We start from the raw sequence: 19,512 nt of genomic DNA, 5'->3' as shown, positions 1-19,512 counted from the left end.
GAGTCTGTTGTGGGTGCTATGACTGTGAGAATGTCGTATAGTTGTGTGGACATGATGTTCAGGGCCTCCCTCGATGAGTCTAAGGACTCCCTGGAGTTTCCCATAATAACAGTAATTATACATGTATGCAAGGAGGATGTGCTTTGCATTATGGGATCCTAAGGTAAGTGATCAGAACTTATACCACCTTTACCATGAGTTGCCCCAGTCCTGAAAATACTTCAGGTGCAAACTTAGTTTGCTTACACTTGGATAAAGGATTAAACCAAATATATAATTGGTAGCATAGCCAAGTGAAAAAACTTCCATTCACAGTTCATAGGATCAGATGGAAAGAGAAGTCGTTACAGGTCTGAGAGGATATTCTTAGAATCAGCATCATCTATGAAGTATTCTCACAACCTCAACAAGTATGGTTGCATTAATTGACAAAAGATCTGGGATACTATAATTTTAAGACCTAATAACAGGACTTCTCTAAATTAACTTTGTAGTTATCCAACTTCTCCATGTGATTTGTCCAGAGATGGGTGACATATGTGAGTAGCTCTCCTGTTGATTGGCAGCGATGGAATTCACATTGGTGGTCAGGACATTAGGTGTCAGTTACAATTTAAATTGTTTCTATAATTACTTGGTTTAGTGCTGTGTGCCTGTACAGTTATCACTGTGTTCTGATGATACTAGGTAGAAAACCAGTGAAATATTAGTGAGTTTAATAAAAGTACTTTTTTTTTCTGTTGGTGTTGGTTATACCATTAAGCATTATTATAAGCAAATGATGGGAGTGTGTTTAGTAGGCCTTTGTGCCAGACCTGGTCAAAAGCTTTGGAGATATCAAGTGAAACCACTTGGAATTTACCAGACTTTTCCATGTGATTTGTCCAGAGATGGGTGACATATGTGAATAGATCTCTTGTTGATTGGCAGCGATGGAATCCACACTGGTGGTCATTTATTAGCTGGTACCTTCAAGGTAGTGCAAGAGTTGGGAATTGAGGTTTTCTCCATTATTTTAGATAGGACTGCAGTGAGTAAGATAGAGTCGTAGTTTGATGGCAGTGATTTGTCACCCTTCTTGGGAATGGTTGAAAACAGGCTTTCCAGGCTGTGGGGGGGTAGAGAGTAGTGAAGTAAAAGAATATACACAGGCGACATGGAATAGGAGTCAGTTCTGGTGCACAAATCTTCAGGACAACTGGAGGAATGCAATTAGAGCCGGGAGACCGTTTTGTGTCTAATTTGGGTAATATTTTTCTGATCTTTTTCTGGCAAAAGGACAGTGGGGGCATTGAGTATTGGCATCTGAAATAGTTGGAGGACATCTACCATGATCAGTTATACGTGCATCAGAGACACAGTGTGTGTAGCTAGGATATTGGCTTTTTCTGTGAGTGGTGTGCAATAGAGCCATCTGGATATGACAGGGGTGAGAATAGTATTGGGCAAAAGTTACTAGAGACCTAAGGCTAGAGACCAAAAGACTCAGCTGCTGTTTGGACAAGCTACAAGTGTCGCTTTGTAGACACTGATAGTTTTCTTACAGATTTTTCAGGTTTGAGTATAAGCAATAAAGTAGGATGGAGTTCTTGAAGTAAGCAAGTTGTGGTATGCTTGATTTTTTTTTTTTTTGTTACAATCCTAGCACATCTTTTCGAGAACCAAGGCTTAGCTAGAGGATGACAGTTCAGAATAATGTGGGGAATGTATGTATGTTCCATGAGTAAGGATTACTTTGGTGATACATTTGGTGCATGTGTTTGGGTGGTAAGGCTGAAAAACAATAGTGTCCAACCAAGGGAATGAGGCACATAAGTCAAAGAGACTGTCCTACTTGACATTGTTATAATGCCAATTACTCTTTTATGGGGGTGGTGTATGAATGTTGTTCCATAGGAGAGGAGACAAGCACTAGATTGTGGTCAGAATTACCTGGGGGGGGGGGGTCCACTACATTCACTGTGTATCTGGAAGGTGACAGGTAAGAAAGAGACTCAGGGTATTTGGGGAATGGTTAAGGTTATTTGGTATTCTGATTGGTATGTGAACACAAATATGTAAGGTCGTGAGTGATGAAAATGCTTCCACATCTCCGCCTACTTGATCTGTACAACTGGAGGAGGAAAGCCAGATGGTGTTGCAGACATTAAAATCTCCTAGGAGGATTTCACTGTTAGGGAAGCAGGACTGGGGATCAATGTTTAAGGAGAGAAAGTTAAAGAGCTCAGATAGGTTGGTAGCATTGGGGAAGTGATAGAGACAGAAAATGAATTTGACTGAGTAGGGCAGAGAGATTTTCAACCAAAGAAAATCAAAGTCAGGTGATTCTAGGTTGGATGCTTTCTGGCATAGTATGTCAGAGCAGATGCACAAATGCCAGCCTTGGGTCAAAAGGAGTCAAAGAGTGCATAGTTGGGAAAATTGAGATATACAGAGGAGAGTGAGTTTGGATCTCTGTAGGAAGAGTAAGTAGGATTTGATAGATTGGAGATGGTAGTGGACACTATTGAGGCTACAGATGTGAACTGGATATGTAAGCTCTGTGGGGCATATATTTGACCACGACGGTCATGCATGTTTTCTATGCAGTGCCTATATACTGGTCTCCATCTAATTGATGAACGAGCTCCACGACATGATTAAGTCGCAGAGTTTTGTTAGCATTGTTGGAGGAGGATATACTTGCGTTGCAGATATACTTATTGAGCAGTTCAAGCTTGCTTTCCAGTTTTCAGATTTTGGAGGAGAAAGTTTCATCCATGGTGTTAAGGCACTGTTTGAGGCTTTCAACTCATTTTCCACTAATTTAAAAGCTACTTTACTGAAGGGAGGCACAGCAAACAGAAGAAGGGTTGGTTGAGGTCGATAAGTAATTTGTGTGCTGATTCCTCTGTTTTTTTTTTACAAAAATCATGTAGCCAGTGGCAACAGAAATCACACATTAGCCTTCTTTTTTTCTTATCAATGATAACAGTTTTGCAATTGGAGTACTTTGCATCATCATGTTGGTGACTGACAGTGGTGCACTGGCAAGAATCAAGGTGCTCTGCTGTCGTTGGTCTTTGTTGCCACCATCTTTGGTTCACACAAGAGGCATAATGAGTGCTTGCATGTGGCTGATATTTAACTGAATAAATAACTGACTTGATGCACTCTAAGTATTTACAAGTTGTGTAAAAGCAATCAGCTCCTTAGTACCTGCTGTTGTGATTTCCATTTATTGGATAATTTGAGGGGAAAAACACTTGTAATAATGATAAAATATGGGAGCACATGTTTAGAGTAGAGTAACTTATTCCTCCTACTATCAGAAAGCAAATTTAAAAACTTTAAATTTAAAGACATTCACAAAAATTCATGCAGCAGTGGAATGCAAATCTATAGTCAGTTAGTAGGAGAAGAGTAGAGAATATATTTACAGATGTCTGACTTCTGTAAAAGTTACCTTGTGCAAATCAATAACATGAATTTTTCTAAAGTCAGATTTAATCCACTCTACATGTTAATCACACCTTATTGATTACGTGTTTACAGTACATGTATACATCAGCATGTTTCAAGCATTATTTCTGTTAGTAAATATTAATGCAAAGAAACAAAATACAGTATAAACACTATGACAATGCAGAAAAATAAAAAATTCAATTTGTCATTTCACCTTCCATAATAGTCAACAATTTTTCATTGTCATAAATAAATAAATAAACAAATAATAGTATCAGAATGCTTGTTTTTTGTTATTATTCTTGAATTTAAAGGGGCAGATCTTTTCATGTGTTCTTTCATATAGACAGCATCCTTCACGGTTGTATTCACTGCTGATGGTGTTAGACCATATCATGGCCTACGACTGCTGGGCTTTTGTCCCATTAATATTTCTTTATAACTTTCATTTCATCTCTAGATCAATTTTGGTGTGTTTACCTATGGGTTAACTATTCCACTTTGTTCCTTTTTTTTTTGCAGTCATAAATGTACTCTACTATAGTACATGCAAACGCTAAAAATTATCAAAATGCATGAATACAAACCCACAGTACATCAGTGTTCAATTGTAAACAAATCAAGATTGAGAAAGACATGCATACACCATATGGGTTGTTTGCCATTTGGAAGACTGCTGTTTAGTGTAATGTGAGTAATGTAGGAATGTTATGTAAATTTTTTTCTTTCAGGATAATCTGCAGAAGTCTGAATTTGCATAAGTTGGGGTATGTCTATAATCAGCTGGCTATCATATCATAAACATTAGAACCAGGATCAAGAAATAACATATTATATTATAAAATGTATGATATCCCTTCAAGATAATTAGCCTCTCACAACATTACTTAATAATAGAATAAGCTGTATAACTGAGAGGAGACCTCCACATAGCCTTTAAAGGAATGCGGAGAACCGACCAGGGCTTCTGACCCAATGTCCAATCCTCACCTTCTCGTGGTGCACCCTGTTGGGTATCTACTTGGATACTGAACGAACGAGGATGTGCTGGCAATTTGGGATTTAGCCGACCAAATTGTATTCTTATTGGTTAAACCAAAATAAAAAAATGATGGTACAACAAGACAAAATTTCACACCGGCTGGGGTGTCGCCTGGTTAAACAAGGCCCCCGTTCTTTTCACCAGGGAACCAGGGCGAACAGTGAAAAGTCAGCTACTGGAACAAATCTGAAAACAAACCCCAACTCAACATCACCAGAGTTAAAGATCAGTACTATCAATGTAAGAAGTTTGAATGGTAAAGAAATGGAGCTAGCTGAGGAATTAGATAAGTACCAGATCGACATAATAGGGGTGACTGAAACAAAAAAGACCAAACTAGTGAGATCTTTCTGAGCAACAAATACAAAATGTTACATTCAGGCAATGACAATCAAGGAAAAGAAGGAGTAGCCATAGTATTCAACACAAAATATGAGTCTAATTTTCTTGAATGGCAGTCAGTCTCAAGTAGAGTAATGTGGGCAAATATGAGAATGGGGAACTGGACAATGAGGCGTATTTGTGCCTATGTTCCCACAGAAGGTTCTACTAAGGTAGAATTGGAAGAATTTTTTGAGGCTTTAGAAAAAGCAACTGACACAATGAAAAATGAAAAGTTGGTCCTTGTTGGGGATCTAAATAGCAGAGTAGGAAATGATTGTGAGACATACAAAAATATTTTGGGAAAATTTGGAGAAAAGAGCAAAGCTAATAATAATGGCAAATATCTATTGGATTTCTGCTCAGGACATGGACTAGTTATTACTAACACCATGTTCCAACATAAAAATTTGCACATAATAGGGATTCAAATTCACATGGAGAGAAGAGGCAAGGAATAAGAAAAGTCTCATTGACTATGTTATTGTTGATAGTGATGTTTTCTCCCTGGTGCAGGACACCAGAGTGTACAGAGGATTTGAAATTGGAAATGATCACTATTTAGTCTTGAGCAGGATAAAATTGAATTTCATATTGAAAAGAATAACATGTAAGAAAGTTTAAAAGAGAATAAAAGCTGAGCAGCTCTCAGATGTGAACTGTAGACTAAAATACACAAAGATTATTGAGGAAAAAATGAAAGAGTTTGAGAACAGGAATCAAACCTTGGAGATTCAGTGGCAAACTCTGAAGAAAACATTGATTGATTCATCCAGAGAGGCATGTGGTGAGGTTGTCTGCAAGGATAAAAAAATCAGAACTCCCTGGTGGACACAGGAAGTTAAAGAGGCAGTGAAGAAAAAGAAGAAAGCATATCAAATGTTTCTGTCAAATAAGTCAGCTTGTGCTCTTAGAGAATATAGAGACAAATGCAACAATGCTAAACACTGTGTAAAACTAGCTAAACAAAAGTCATGGGAGGACTTTGCAAGAATATAGAAAATAAATATCAAGAAGGTGGTAAAATATTCTGGAGGTCATTGAAGAAGCTTAGGAATGGAGGAAAGAGTGCTGTAAAAGGAGTTAGAGATGATAAAGGTGACATGAAAATGGGAGAAAAAGATATCCTTGAAGTATGGAGTAATTACTTTGAAAAACTACTAAATGAAACAAGCAGTGATGATAGCACAGTGGTAAAAAACATTGACCAGGCATGCAGTCAGGAATACATATCCATACTTGAAGTAGAAAAAGCCATCAAAGGCTTGACATGTGGAAAGACAGCAGGAGTAGATGATATTCGTCCAGAAATGCTGAAGTATGGTGGTATAAGAGTCTTACAGTGGCTGCACTGCATAGTTTCCAAAGCCTGGACAGAGGGACGAATTCCCGATGATTGGAATAGAGCTCTCATAGTACCAATATATAAAAAGGGAAATAAAACTGAATGTGCGAATTACAGAGGTATTTCCCTACTGAGTGTTCCTGGCAATATCTATGCAAGTACACTTGAGAAACGGTTGAGAAGAATTGTGGAAGAAAAGCTTGGTGAAGAACAAGCTGGATTCAGGTCAAATAGAGGCTGTCAGGATCAGATCTTCAATTTAAGACAAATAGTCGAGAAAGCATGGGAATATAACAAAGATCTGTATTTAAGTTTTGTCGATTTGGAAAGGGCATATGACAAAGTGCCAAGAGAGAAGCTATTCAATATGCTGCAGTTATATGGTGTCAATGGGGCATTATATCAAGCAATACTTAGTCTTTATTTGAGTTGTAAGTCAGCAGTTAGAATTGAAGGAAGTACAGGAAGATGGTTTAATGTTAAATCTGGTGTGAGACAAGGATGTACATTATCCACTCTGTTATTCAATATCTATATGGATCACATTATGAAGGAAAGTCGTATTAAACATGATATCAAAATTGGAGAAGTTAATGTCAGCTCTTTGCTTTATGCGGATGATGTTATACTTCTAAATAAATCCGCTACAAGTCTGCAAGATTCTCTGACTAAATTGAATAGCTGTTGTAATAGATATGGTATGAAGGTCAGCAATAAAAAGACAAAGACAATGAAAATAGGCAGAATCATTGAAAATGTCAACTGCGTTGTGAATGGAGAACCTGTGGAACAAGTAAAACATTTCAACTACTTAGGCATGATTTTTACTGAAGATGGTAAATTAAATATAGAAATAGACAACAGAATCAGCAAAGCTGGTATGGTGGGAAGTCAATTGAGTAAATTTATATGGAATAAGAGAGAAATTAGTCGGAACACTAAATTAGCTGTATACAAGACAGTGTTCAAACCAGTTTTAACTTATGGATCTGAGAGCTGGGTCAGAAGTAAAACACTTGACCAAAGACTAGAGACTGCAGATATGAGAGTCCTGAGAAAGATTAGAAGCGTGAACAGATGGCATCAATGGCAACATCATATTAAAAATGAGGATATTAGGAAAGAACTTGACATTGTCAGCATCCAGGAGTGCTTTAGCAGAGCTAATCTCAGGTGGTATGGTCACTTAAATAGAATGGGAGAGGAAAGATTAGCAAAACAAGTGTTCTCAGCCAGGTTGGCAGGAAAACGACCCAGAGGAAGACCAAGATATAGGTGGATTGATACGGTACAAAGTGCCTTAGACGATAGAAATATAAGATCTGATAATGTTGGAGTCTTGACAAGTAACAGAATGATTTGGAGGAAAATTGTAGATAGGAAGTTAGTAATGATGTAATTTTTTCATGTAGTACTGTCATATCCTGTACACCCCTTAAGGGTACATGGCAGGAATTTGATGATGATGATGATGATGGTAAATTAAATATAGAAATAGACAACAGAATCAGCAAAGCTGGTATGGTGGGAAGTCAATTGAATAAATTCATACGGAATAAGAGAGAAATTAGTCGGAACACTAAATTAGCTGTATACAAGACAGTGTTCAGACCAGTTTTAACTTATCGATCTGAGAGCTGGGTCAGAAGTAAAACATTTGACCAAAGACTTGAGAACGCAAATATGAGAGTCCTGAGAAAGATTATAGGCATGAACAGATGGCATCAATGGCAATATCATATTAAAAACGAGGATATTAGGAAAGAACTTGACATTGTCAGCATCCAGGAATGCGTTAGCAGAGCTAATGATCACTTAAACAGAATGATCAAGGAAAGATTAGCAAAACAAGTGTTCTCTGCCAGGTTGGTAGCAAAACGACCCAGAGGAAGACCAAGATATAGGTGGATTGATGCAGTACAAAGTGCCTTAGATGATAGAAATATAAGATCTGATAATGTTGGAGTTTTGACAAATAACAGACTGATTTGGAGGAAAATTGTAGATAGGTAGTTAGTAATGATGTAATTTTTGTCATGTACTATCATATCCTGTACACCCCTTGAGGTTACATGGCAGGAATTTGATGATGATGATGATGATGAAAAATGCAGTGATTATTTTAAATACCATGAAATACTAATGCTATGGCTTACCTAATACAAGACGTGTGATTACACATCCAAGTATGAAAAGACACAGAACAGCAAGGGATATAATAAACATGTAGAAATATCGATAGTTTCTTTTCCCCACACAGTTGCCTACCCATGGACAGTGATGGTCAAACCTTTCTGCAAAATATAGTAAAAAAATTTACCGAAATTTTGGAAAATTGTTTTAGCAATAATTTTAAGTGTGTACAAATTTTACTTTGTAACTCATGAAATTTAAAGAAATGTTATAAATAAACCAACAGTGAGTGTATACGTGTGTGTGTGTGTGTGTGTGTGTGTGTGTGTGTGTGTGTGTGTGTGTGTGTGTGTGTGTGTGTGTGTGTGTGTGTGTGTGTGTGCATGCATAAGCTAATTTGACACACTTCTGAGGATAAGGAAGTTATATTTCCCTAACCTGTCCCTATTTCAGTCGAACCAGCCAAAATTCTTGAAGAGCATAAAAAAAAATTAAATAAAAATAATGAAAAAAAAAAAAAAAAAAAAAAAAAACACTGTTAATCCCTTTCATCAGATTAGGCTTAAACAACCCTTTGTCTCATTATGACGTTTTGGAAAAAGTTTAGATCTGAAGTCATATGATCATGTAATTCCAAAGAAATTGCTGAACATTGCTCCTTTTGATATAATCCTGACCATCAAAATGTGCAGAATGAATTTCACCTTCACTCATTATATGTTCAAAACTTTTGTGAAAATATGTTGGATTGACCCAAATGAGATGTAAAGATGATCAGCAGTTTCTCGAATGGTCAGACTTCCGTTTGACCAAACCATTTCATTCACTTTAGTAACATTTTTGTCTGTGTACAAAGTTGTAGAGCATCCCAATTATTCTTTATCATCAATCGATTTAGAACCTCTATGAAATCATTCAAAACACTTGCATCTTGTCATGAGAGAACATGGCAGTAAAGTGCTACTAGTATTTCATAAGTTTTGCACTTCTACTCAATTTAAAAGAAAATTTTATGTTCGCTCGTTCTTGATTGCTGCTTACAATGATGCAAAGATGATGAACAGATCAATTGGAAATACATCAAGTGATGACAGACTGATACAAGATCAAATGATTCCTCTCAACTTTGCTCTCTCTCTCTCTCTCCCTAATAGTTCAAGCGCTGCAACTACATTCACCATACTTTTTGATAACACCTTGTACATTTTCATGATTTCTTGACTATATGTCTTAAAGTAAAATTCTGATGCTGATAACTCCTAATTGACTTGATCTAAGCTTATTCTTAGATTTTTCTCAGATTCTTCTCAGTGGCTTTAACAGGCACTTAAGTGCCCAATGCCTTCCAAGAATCCTTGGACTTCCTGACTGTAATACAAGAATAAGGCAGTTACCTCTATGCCTCTAAGTATTCTTTTCTATAAACTGCGGATGTTCTACTGGCCAGTTTGTCTGTTTTGAGGGAAGAAAAACCCAAGTTTCCTGGAGGGAAAAACCCTCTACCTCCATATGAGACCAGCTAACTCACCTTTAGTCGAAAGAGACTAGATAAAGGTTCCTCATGTCACTGACAGGAATCAAACCCAGGTCTTTCTGACCAAAGGGCTTCGTCTATACTGACTGAGCTACGGAAGCTCTCTTGTCAAGTATGCTTTCATAAATATCTAGAATATTTGGTCCGTACTGAGTGTAAAGACACTCAATAAGACCAATTCCACAGTGTGGCCAGTCTTTTCCCACAAACAGGGATTTGAAAAGCATGGTGAATACTGCAATCAAAAAGGTACATCCTGTAGGTTGAGGAAATGCCAACAAGATTCCTAGATGACTGTTGGAGACCTGCTGCTATCATGTTCATTATCCCAGGGCAAAGCATTACGCATTCCTCCTACTTTGTTACATGTTATGTGGCGGACAGCCTCAAGAAGGACATGCTAGACCAGTATACTTTAGATACAGGAGTAAAACAGTTCTACAGATCAGAATAAATCTGATAGTATTAATGCATCAGGAGTCCTTCAAACAAGCTAGTGAATAATCCAGTTACTCTACCAAATTATTCATAGAGAGTACAGTGTATAGTATGCAAGTATAGTGTTATGTACGGGACACTGTTGAGGACACACACGACAGAAAAGTGAGAGGCATCATTATCACAATATAAAAGAAAATACACTATGTTTTACTCAATCATAAAATATTATTATTATTATTATTATCTGAGACCTCCAGGGAGTCAAGGACTTATCGAGGGAGGCTGTAAATTACCCAACCCAGCTATCATACCTTCTCTTAAATTCACTTACAATAGATGCACTCACTACTCCTAAGGGCAAATTATTCTCCTCACTCACTGCTCTAATATATATAATGAGAACCAACTAGTTTGTACTTATTAGTCAAAAGTCTCTTTATCCAATACATGCAAGTTCTCATAAATAATTTCAATAACAATGTGAAGCAAAGTTCTTCATCAGAAAATACAAAAAACAAAAAGCATAAAAATCCATCCATACAAACTAAGAAAAGCCTATTCAAGAGAGGGAAAAATTTTTTTTAATTCTTTATGAACATTCCTGGTCCTAACTTTAATATAAACAATGAGCATCACGATTCCAGACATCTCAAAAGGATCTATTATTTCTAACAGAATGTTAACTAGCAGCCACAACATTTACTGTCCACCTCAGTTTTGCATATTATACTCATATGATTCCTTCTGTTAGAAGCTTGGAACCCATACATTTGTCAGATCTAATTTCACAAATGCAAAAAAACAGTAAAACTCTCTCTTTTCAATCTCATCATCATCATCTGTTCATTGGACATCCACAATGTCCAATGAACTGTATGGTCACTCTGATGCTCAGTGATAACCACTGTGATCTTTTTCTGATTATTTATCTTTAAAGTTTGCTTTTAAGCAGTCCAAATAATTAACAGTGACACTGTCTCAGAATTTTAATGTTTGCAACTCAAACTGTGCTTCCTTTCTACAGTCCATTGGTGAAGCTTTCATAAACTGCGATGCTTCCACCAGTATTGATAATCCTCTTCGGCTCTCCCAGTATATGATCTCTTCATAACCTGTTCTCCTAACAAATATACTAGGGATGTCAGCTCTCTTCTCAGTAACTGAGATCATAACCTCATCCAAGTTTCTTTTCTGTAGAATATTATTCACCCAGCTATTCTGAGTCTTGCATCCTTTGGCATTATAACATTGCTGGATGAGATGACTGCCATGATTTTCTATTCCTCCTTTTCTTTGAATGATTACTCTTTTCATTCTTTTGATCTAAATATAGGCTCCAACCAAATAAATGAAATTCTTACCAGAATGAAGACCTTCACATCCAGCCACTCAAAACTCCAGATCAGTATTCAAGCCATCATTTTCCAATAAGCATGACAAGGTACAGCAATAAAAAAATTCAGCATACCACAAGTGATTCAATACTAAAACTCCAGCTAAACACTCAGTCTATACTAAAGCAGACAGCAGCAGTAGAAAGATAAAGGAGTTGAACAACAAGAATGTTTTTCACTTATTATAGAATTGTTATACAAAACAGTTTCAAAAATTATCAATCACTTTAACAAAGAAACATTCAGGAATGTCAGTTTATTGAAAAAATAGTTAATCACTAGAACACAATTCTGGAAGGCATTAATTTATTTTTTAACTTACATTCATTACAGTGGAAACTAAGGAACTTTTAGGAAAGGAATTTATATATATTTTTTAAATTTTATTTTAAGGAATGAATGCAAACATGATCAAGGATATTGAGACTGTCTACATTCTGACAATGATGATGCACAAGCATTGCTACCTGGAATCAGATTAATTTCTTCCATATACAAAACAGAAATCTGCAATACACACACAGTACAGTTCAACACACACGCACACTACAGAAGGAACATAGACCCTTTTTTTCTGAGACTAATATATTACTACTACTAATAATAATACTGAAATATTAAATGAAAAAATGTATTGAGTATCATAAGTTGTTACATATTATAGGATATGTAAAGCAATAAATCAAACTATCCAATGCATACCAAAAGTGAACTTGATAGACAAATTTATGTGAGGATCCCTACAATAATATCATCAAAATCCTTCAAGTAGTTCAATGGAGAACACACACGCACATATACGAGGGTGATCTGAAAAGTTCTTGGCCTAACAATGAAAAAATGAATTTATAATTTCAAAATTATTTTTATTTTTCAACATAATCTCCTGTAAGACTAATACATTTATTCGAGCGATGCTCCAGCGCCATTATCCAGTCCTTGTAGTGGTTCTCAGTAAGATTTGCAAAATACCCCTCTATAGCTGCAATCACCTCTTGATTCAGAAGAAAAACGCTGACCAGCGAGGAAGAGTTTTAGTTTTGGGAAGAGATAGAAGTCAGAGGAAGCCAAATCTGGGAAATAGGGTGGATGTTCTAACAATTCATAGTGCAGATCCCTTAATTTTCCCATTGCCACAATACCTTTGTGAGCAGGTGCATTGTCCTGATGAAAGATGATTTTTTCCTTCTGCAAACTGGGTCTTTTCTCATGGATTTTTTCGTACAGTCAGGTTAAAAGATCGGAATGATGTTCCCTGGTTATTGTTTTATCCTTTTCAAGATAATTAATAAATAAAATGCCTTTAGTATCCCAAAACACTGATGCCATGACCTTTCCTGCTAATGGAACCGACTTTGTCTTCTTTGGCACTGAACAACCGGCTTCTGTATACTGTTTTGACTGCTGTTTGGATTCTGGTGTGTAATGGTGAATCCAAGTCTCATCCATAGTAATAAATCAACACACAAAATCAGTTTTATTCTTGTTAAAACGCTCCAAGCACTGTTCAGAGATTTTCATGCGAGTGCATATTTTGCACCCATCTTGTGCAAAGCATTTTCATTTGGAATTCTTCATGCAAAATATATCGTACAGGTTTTTTTGAAATGCCTATAGTCTCAGCAATTTCACGCACTTAGACTTGCCGGTCATCCAATATCATATCGTGCACTTGATTAATGATTTCTGGTGTTGTTACATTTTTTAGACATTCTTCACGTGGATCATCTTCAAGGCTGGTATGATTTAAACTCGGCAGCCCATTTCTTAATTGTTGAAAACAAAGGAGAAGAGTGCCCATACTCTTTTATGAACTTTGAATGAATTTCTTTTGGCGTTTAACCTTCTTTCACAAAGAATTTTATAACTGCACGATACTCAATTTTATCCATTTCAAGGGATACAGACAACACTTTTGCTTCAGACAGCTGTATAAAACAAACTACTTTATAGAATGACTTGCAATTTCATATGCATGCTTATGACAGATGTACCAACATAGAAAAAAAAAAAAAAATTGTGCCAATAATGTTGCCATCTATGGTCGAGGCCGAACTTTTCAGACCACCCTCATATACACACACAGAGAGAGAGAGAGCCTGACATGCTATTATTATTATTACTTTGCTAATATGGAATTCTTAACTGCAGCCTAGAGCAGTAATGCAACATGCATATGTCACCATGCTTCTAATCCAAAAACAGTATTAAGGTATACATATGTTCATCAAATTTTAATTACAGTAAAGTTGTAAATTTACATCAACTTTTAAGTTTTTAGAGAGAAATGGTGCAATAACTTCTTAGTAATCATTCCAATTTTTTTCCCATATATTTATATGCCATAGAAAGTGTATTTTTAATTCAATATAAATATTACTGCATGATATATCCAACTTTTTTGATACTTTTTTCCTCCCTTCTTTAAATTAGAAATATTCCTTACCTACACAATTGTCACATAAGCTGCAATGAGATGCTCTTGGAGGTCTGAAGATTTTACATGTGAAACAATATTTCAGTTTGACTGTTTGGCCCCTAATAACTATTTCTTTGGTTCTGGGTGGTGGCCTATATGTAGGCGAGCTTGAACCATTCGGTACTTCTACAATGAGAGAGCAAACAATACACAAACAGTATTTTTTCTGAAATTATAATAAATATTCAATTAACAGTGGTAATTAATACTAATTAATGTTAGTAATTAATTTCTATAATAAATTTATAATTTCTCAGACACTGCTATTAATAGATTGTAGGTATTTTTTAATTAATGAAACACTTCATTCTATGAATGTTTTCCTTTTTTGACAAACTAGACCATATTTAGAACCTCCTAATATACCAGGGGCTCGCTCCTGGTATTAATGTACCAGGAACAAGCCCCTAGAATTCAATATGCTAGAAACTCTCCTCAAAAGACTAAACATATTCTTTACTTTATCTGAAATATGCAAAGTGGTGATAGTGTTATACAGAGCCATTAAAAATCACATGACAAATAAGACTTAAAAAAAAAATTCTATAATGCTATAGTGGAACTGGAAGAAAAAGTCTTGCTATCTTTATCTAAGAGCGATTAAACTGACTGGGGTTGAAAACACTGCCTAAATTCTTCCCCTGTCACAAAGAAATTAAGAGCACGTGTTTTGAACAATGCTGAAAGTATATATTTTTAAAATTTTAATTAAGTTAATTTACTGTTTTTTTTTCTTTTATATGAGTTTGGGATAGCTTAAATTATTTAGATTTAAGAAAAACTTGTATATTTGTATGAAAGTAAATATTGTTAGTATGACACCAATGCATAGCAGAACCAGAACATGCAGAGACAACTTTGTCAGGTGAGTTGAATAAGTAAAATTTGTGGAAGGAAAGTGAGACTGGTAAGCAAATATGTAGTAGGTGTTTTGAGAGTGAGTGCCAATTGTGTGGAGAGTAAAGCACATGATAGTGCAGTACAAACTACTGACAAAAGTCTAGAAAATGTTAGTATCAGTAATAATGTTGAAAGTGTGGTGGTGGAAAGTGAGAAGGACCTCAAGAAAGAAACAGCATGTTGACATGAAGTCCTTCACAGGACAAAGCATATGACAGATTGTAGAAACTTCAAGAGACTGGTAGAGAGAGAGAGAAGAGAGAAAAAGCAAGAGGTGTGAGGTAAGAAACAAGAACATATGAATAAACAAGAGAAAGAGGGCAAGAACAAAATTTTTTACAGTCATTCTATGATAAGAGCAGTAAATTTTGTTTTCCTGGTGTGAAAATTAATATCAGGGAAGCTGTCAGGATGGAAAAAAAAAAGTAAGGTGAAAGAATTTATTGTTTTGGCTAGTAGGAGGGTACTGCTAATGAGGAAAAGTGAAAAAAATTGTATGAGAGAAAATATGAAAGAGTTGAAAGAAGTGCAAGAGAGTGAAGACTGTAAATCTGCTACCATGCTATGATAGAGGCAAATTGAGGAAGAGGGCAATGATCACACATAAAGCAATGCATAGGTTCTGCAGAAGGAATGGTGCAGAGTTGTAGACCTATGGACTAAATTTGACGGATGGAGAGATGATCTTCCTTCATTCCGATCCATATGTGCCCGATAGAGCAATCATATGCCACAGATTGGAAGGAAAAAAGATCATATGGCATAATGGAAATGAAATTTATACACCTACTTAAAGATAATTACTTGAAGTAGCATGTGGTGCCATGGACTCAGAGTATGAGAGTTTTGAATCTGGTTGCAGGAACAGAAGATTAGTCCATACCAAGGTGGGCACATAGCCATAAATGGATTCACAGTTAGGTGCCTAGAGATAGATTTGTTCAATGAGAGTGTGGAAGCATAAAGATAGGAATAAAGTATTAGGAGAGAATGCAAGAGAGTGTGTGGGGGGGAGGGGGGATGGTGCTCAGGAGGCAAATGAGTATAAGAACAAAAAATGTGGAATTTAGTCTTAAAAATTATCAAATCAGGTAGTCGATACAAGGTATAAAGGCAGTATGGGTCTAAGGGGATGCTACATGTTAAATATATTAATGCTAAAAGTCTCAAGAATAAGAGGAAGAGGAAGGAGTTTATGGCACTTAGTACAACCTTACCATAAGTTATAGGCATTAGTGAGACTTGGCCAACAGCAGATGGTGTAGTTACAGGAATAGAATGTGAGGGTTACAGTATTTTCAGGAAGGATAAGAAGATTGAATGGGGGGGGGGGGGGGGGTTACTGCTAATGATAGCAAATGAATTGCCAAAAAGAGGAGACAGACATATGAATGGCAGTTCATTTGAGGAAATCTAGTGCGAGACTGTCTAAAACATACAGTGGGTTATTGTAATAGGCTGGGGAGTACAAGGGATGATGTAGAAGATATACATCAGCAAATTAGTGCAGTGAGTTCAGTTTGAGTAATTATTATGGGGACTTCAACTATGGACATACGGAAGGCAGGAAGGGAATGGATTTATACACCAACTTAGAGATTATTACTTGAAGCAGCCTGTGGCACAATGAACTCAGGGTATGAGAGTTTTAGATCTGGTAAAAAGATCAGATTTGTCTGTAACCAAAGTGGGCACATAGTCTTGACTTGGGAGTTTGTGAAATATGGAATATTATAATTTTTGGTATGGAGACTAAGTTTCTAAACACAAAATATTTATTAAAATAATATCCCTGATGATATAAGTCCGATGACTTACAAAACTTGTCAGGTAATACTGTTTATTTTAATAAATTCATTTATGTTTAGAAATATGTTGCATCCATAATAGAAATTAAATGAAAATTTGCAAAACCAAATATTTATTGTGGAATATTCAGTTAAGAAGCGATATATATATGTGTGTGTGTGGAATTACAGCAGAGCAGGTGATATGACAAACTTGGGAGGCAGCTTGAAGAAGTGTCATGCCATAAGAATCTGTAAGGGAAAGATTTTAGTAGTGCATGGAAGATCTGAAGGAAGCAATATTAGACTGCATACCCAAGGGTAGGAGGATATATCAGGTAGGCATTAGTTGGATGAGTAATGCTATTTATTAAGCAGATGTATTAACCACAGTGAAAATTATTTATTTGTAAATATTTCATCCTAAGTATCTTAGGACAAAGATAATTTTTAATAATTTTCACTGTGGTTAATATGTGTGTTTCTTTTAATTATGATCTCACCACAGGTTTCATTATTTTAAAAAAATAAAATAAAATAAATATTAAGCAGGAGTTGCAAAAAAGGAGAAAGATGATCAGCAAGCTGACGAAGCAGTACAAGGCTCAGGCAAGAAAACTGAGCAGGATAGCGGTAAGGAAGGCAAAATCAGATTATGAGAAGAAATTAGCCAAGCAGACCAAAGGAAACCCCAAAGAGTTCTTTTAATATTTAGCAAGTAAATGGAAGAATAATTCTGACAAATGCTGATGGTAGTAAGGTGACAGATGCAGAATCTCAAGGCAAATATGGCTGTGGGATATCAGCTTGTATATTATGAGAATGAGCAAGGACTGGCAATGCCTCTGACTAGGCTGTTTAACTTAAGTCCAAAGGGTGTGGAAGGAAGACAACATAATTCTGTTGCATAAAGGAGGCTCAAAAGGCGGTGGAAAACATTACAGACCAACCGGTATTGTGGAAGTGGCGATAAAAGAATCAGAAAAGTTGGTCAAAGGCAGAATTCAGGAATGGGTGGATAACATGTTATATGTAATACTCTATGGAGGGCAGTATGGCTTTCTTAAGGGTAGGCCAGGCCTTAGTAATTTACTAACTTTTTATACTGAGTGACAGCTGAGTTAGATAAAGGGAATGGCTATAAAATACTGCTGGATTTTAAAAAGAGGTCTGACATAATACCACATGGAACTCTGCTGAGCAAACTGGAAAAAACGGAGAAGGATATGAGGATGGCTAATGAACAGATACTATAAAAATAGTATATGGAGGAACAGGATTCAGAAGAAAGCAGGTGACTAGTGGTGTGTTACAAGGCTTTGTGTCTGGACCACTACTATTTAACTTGAACATAATATTCAGTTGTTAGCTGATAATGTAAAATTGGATAGGGTAACAGATAATCAAGGTAATGTAGAGAATGTGATGTCAATTTAATGTGGAAAAGTGTAAAGTTATGAAAGTTGTAAAGAAATTATGAAAGAATTAAACCAAGAATCAGTAATAGAAAAAATTTAAAATATAAACATAAATAGATGGAACACGTTCAAAGAATGAAAATAGAAAGATTACCAAAACAAGCCTTAAAGTATAAGTCATTAGGAAAAAGAAAACCAGTACGTCCTCTTAAACGATTCAACGATGACTTCTAAGGCCAGAACAAGCACGCTAGGCTTAAATCCTTGATATGCATGATGATGATGATAAGATTCAGTTGTTAGCTGATGATGCAAAATTGGATAGGGTAACAGATAATCAAGAGAATGTGCAGGATGATTTAAACAGACTGATAGTATGGATGTCAATTTAATGTGAAAAAATGTAAAGTTATGCATTTTGGGAAAAAAAGATTACAAGCTGTACCACATTGATGGTGGTGTACTAGAAAACGGATGAAGCTAGAGATTTGGAGATGATGGTAGATTTAGAATTGAAATTCAGGAGACATCAAAACTGACCATTATGTCAATGTGTTTGAGTGTGAGGTTTTCTATACTGGCTGTAAAATTGCGTAAGTTTTTTTTTTATGTACGAAGGAGTGTTGCCAATATATTGCAAGAGCACTTTGGCTAAATGTCTGGCTATTTTTTATGTGGGTGAATCAATGCCATCCACAATGGGGTGTAATGGCACAATTTCTTTATGGATTTTTGGTAGCCAATACATCTGAGGAGTGGGGGAAGGATCAAGAGTTATATAGTTTTAGTTTATTGGTGACAACCACAGGCCAGAAGGTGGCTTTTTGAGGAGACTGTGCCTGTGCACACATATCATCATTCTGTGTTCTCTGATGACGGAAATTTGAATGCCGAAATATCAGAAGTATCAATTAAAGTTACGAGTATTGTAATCAAGATACATTGTCATTTCTTTTAAAATAATAGTTAAGGGTATGAGGATTAAATTTTTTGCTGGGTGTGGTGAATGGGTGGAATGGGTTGCCAGTTGTGAGTGCTTTGTCATTACGTAGGATGGATATTGTGTGAATTGGGTCTTCCATAATATCTTTGCACTTCATCGAGATGCCCATGCAATAATAGCGTGTAACAGTCAGGACCAATTAAGTGATGCATGGGATACAACTTTTGGCCATAGAAATGTTAGAATATTATTATTATGTGACACCTCTAAG

General features: G+C 36.1%; 1 protein-coding gene across 6 annotated transcripts in view; it reads right to left on the bottom strand.

Moving 5' to 3' along the window:
• The window catches only part of LOC150095948 (palmitoyltransferase ZDHHC14-like), a 291,158-nt gene that overhangs the window by 138,486 nt on the left and 133,160 nt on the right, over positions 1-19,512 (bottom strand). For all 6 annotated transcript variants that reach the window (XM_090408860.1, XM_090408859.1, XM_090408861.1 and 3 more), the window contains 2 exons: positions 14,161-14,319; positions 8,369-8,506 (listed from right to left, as the gene is read on the bottom strand). In XM_090408860.1, coding sequence (XP_090264986.1) covers positions 8,369-8,506; positions 14,161-14,319 — 297 coding nt within the window. The remainder of the gene's footprint in view (positions 1-8,368; positions 8,507-14,160; positions 14,320-19,512) is intronic.

Source organism: Typopeltis vanoorti, chromosome 19 (assembly GCF_054136105.1).
Source record: "Typopeltis vanoorti isolate ZY-2024b chromosome 19, IOZ_Tvanoo_1.0, whole genome shotgun sequence".
In the NCBI taxonomy this organism is placed as follows: domain Eukaryota; kingdom Metazoa; phylum Arthropoda; class Arachnida; order Uropygi; family Thelyphonidae; genus Typopeltis; species Typopeltis vanoorti.
Note: the sequence above shows the minus strand (reverse complement) of the source record. Positions and strands in the feature narration are given on the sequence as shown.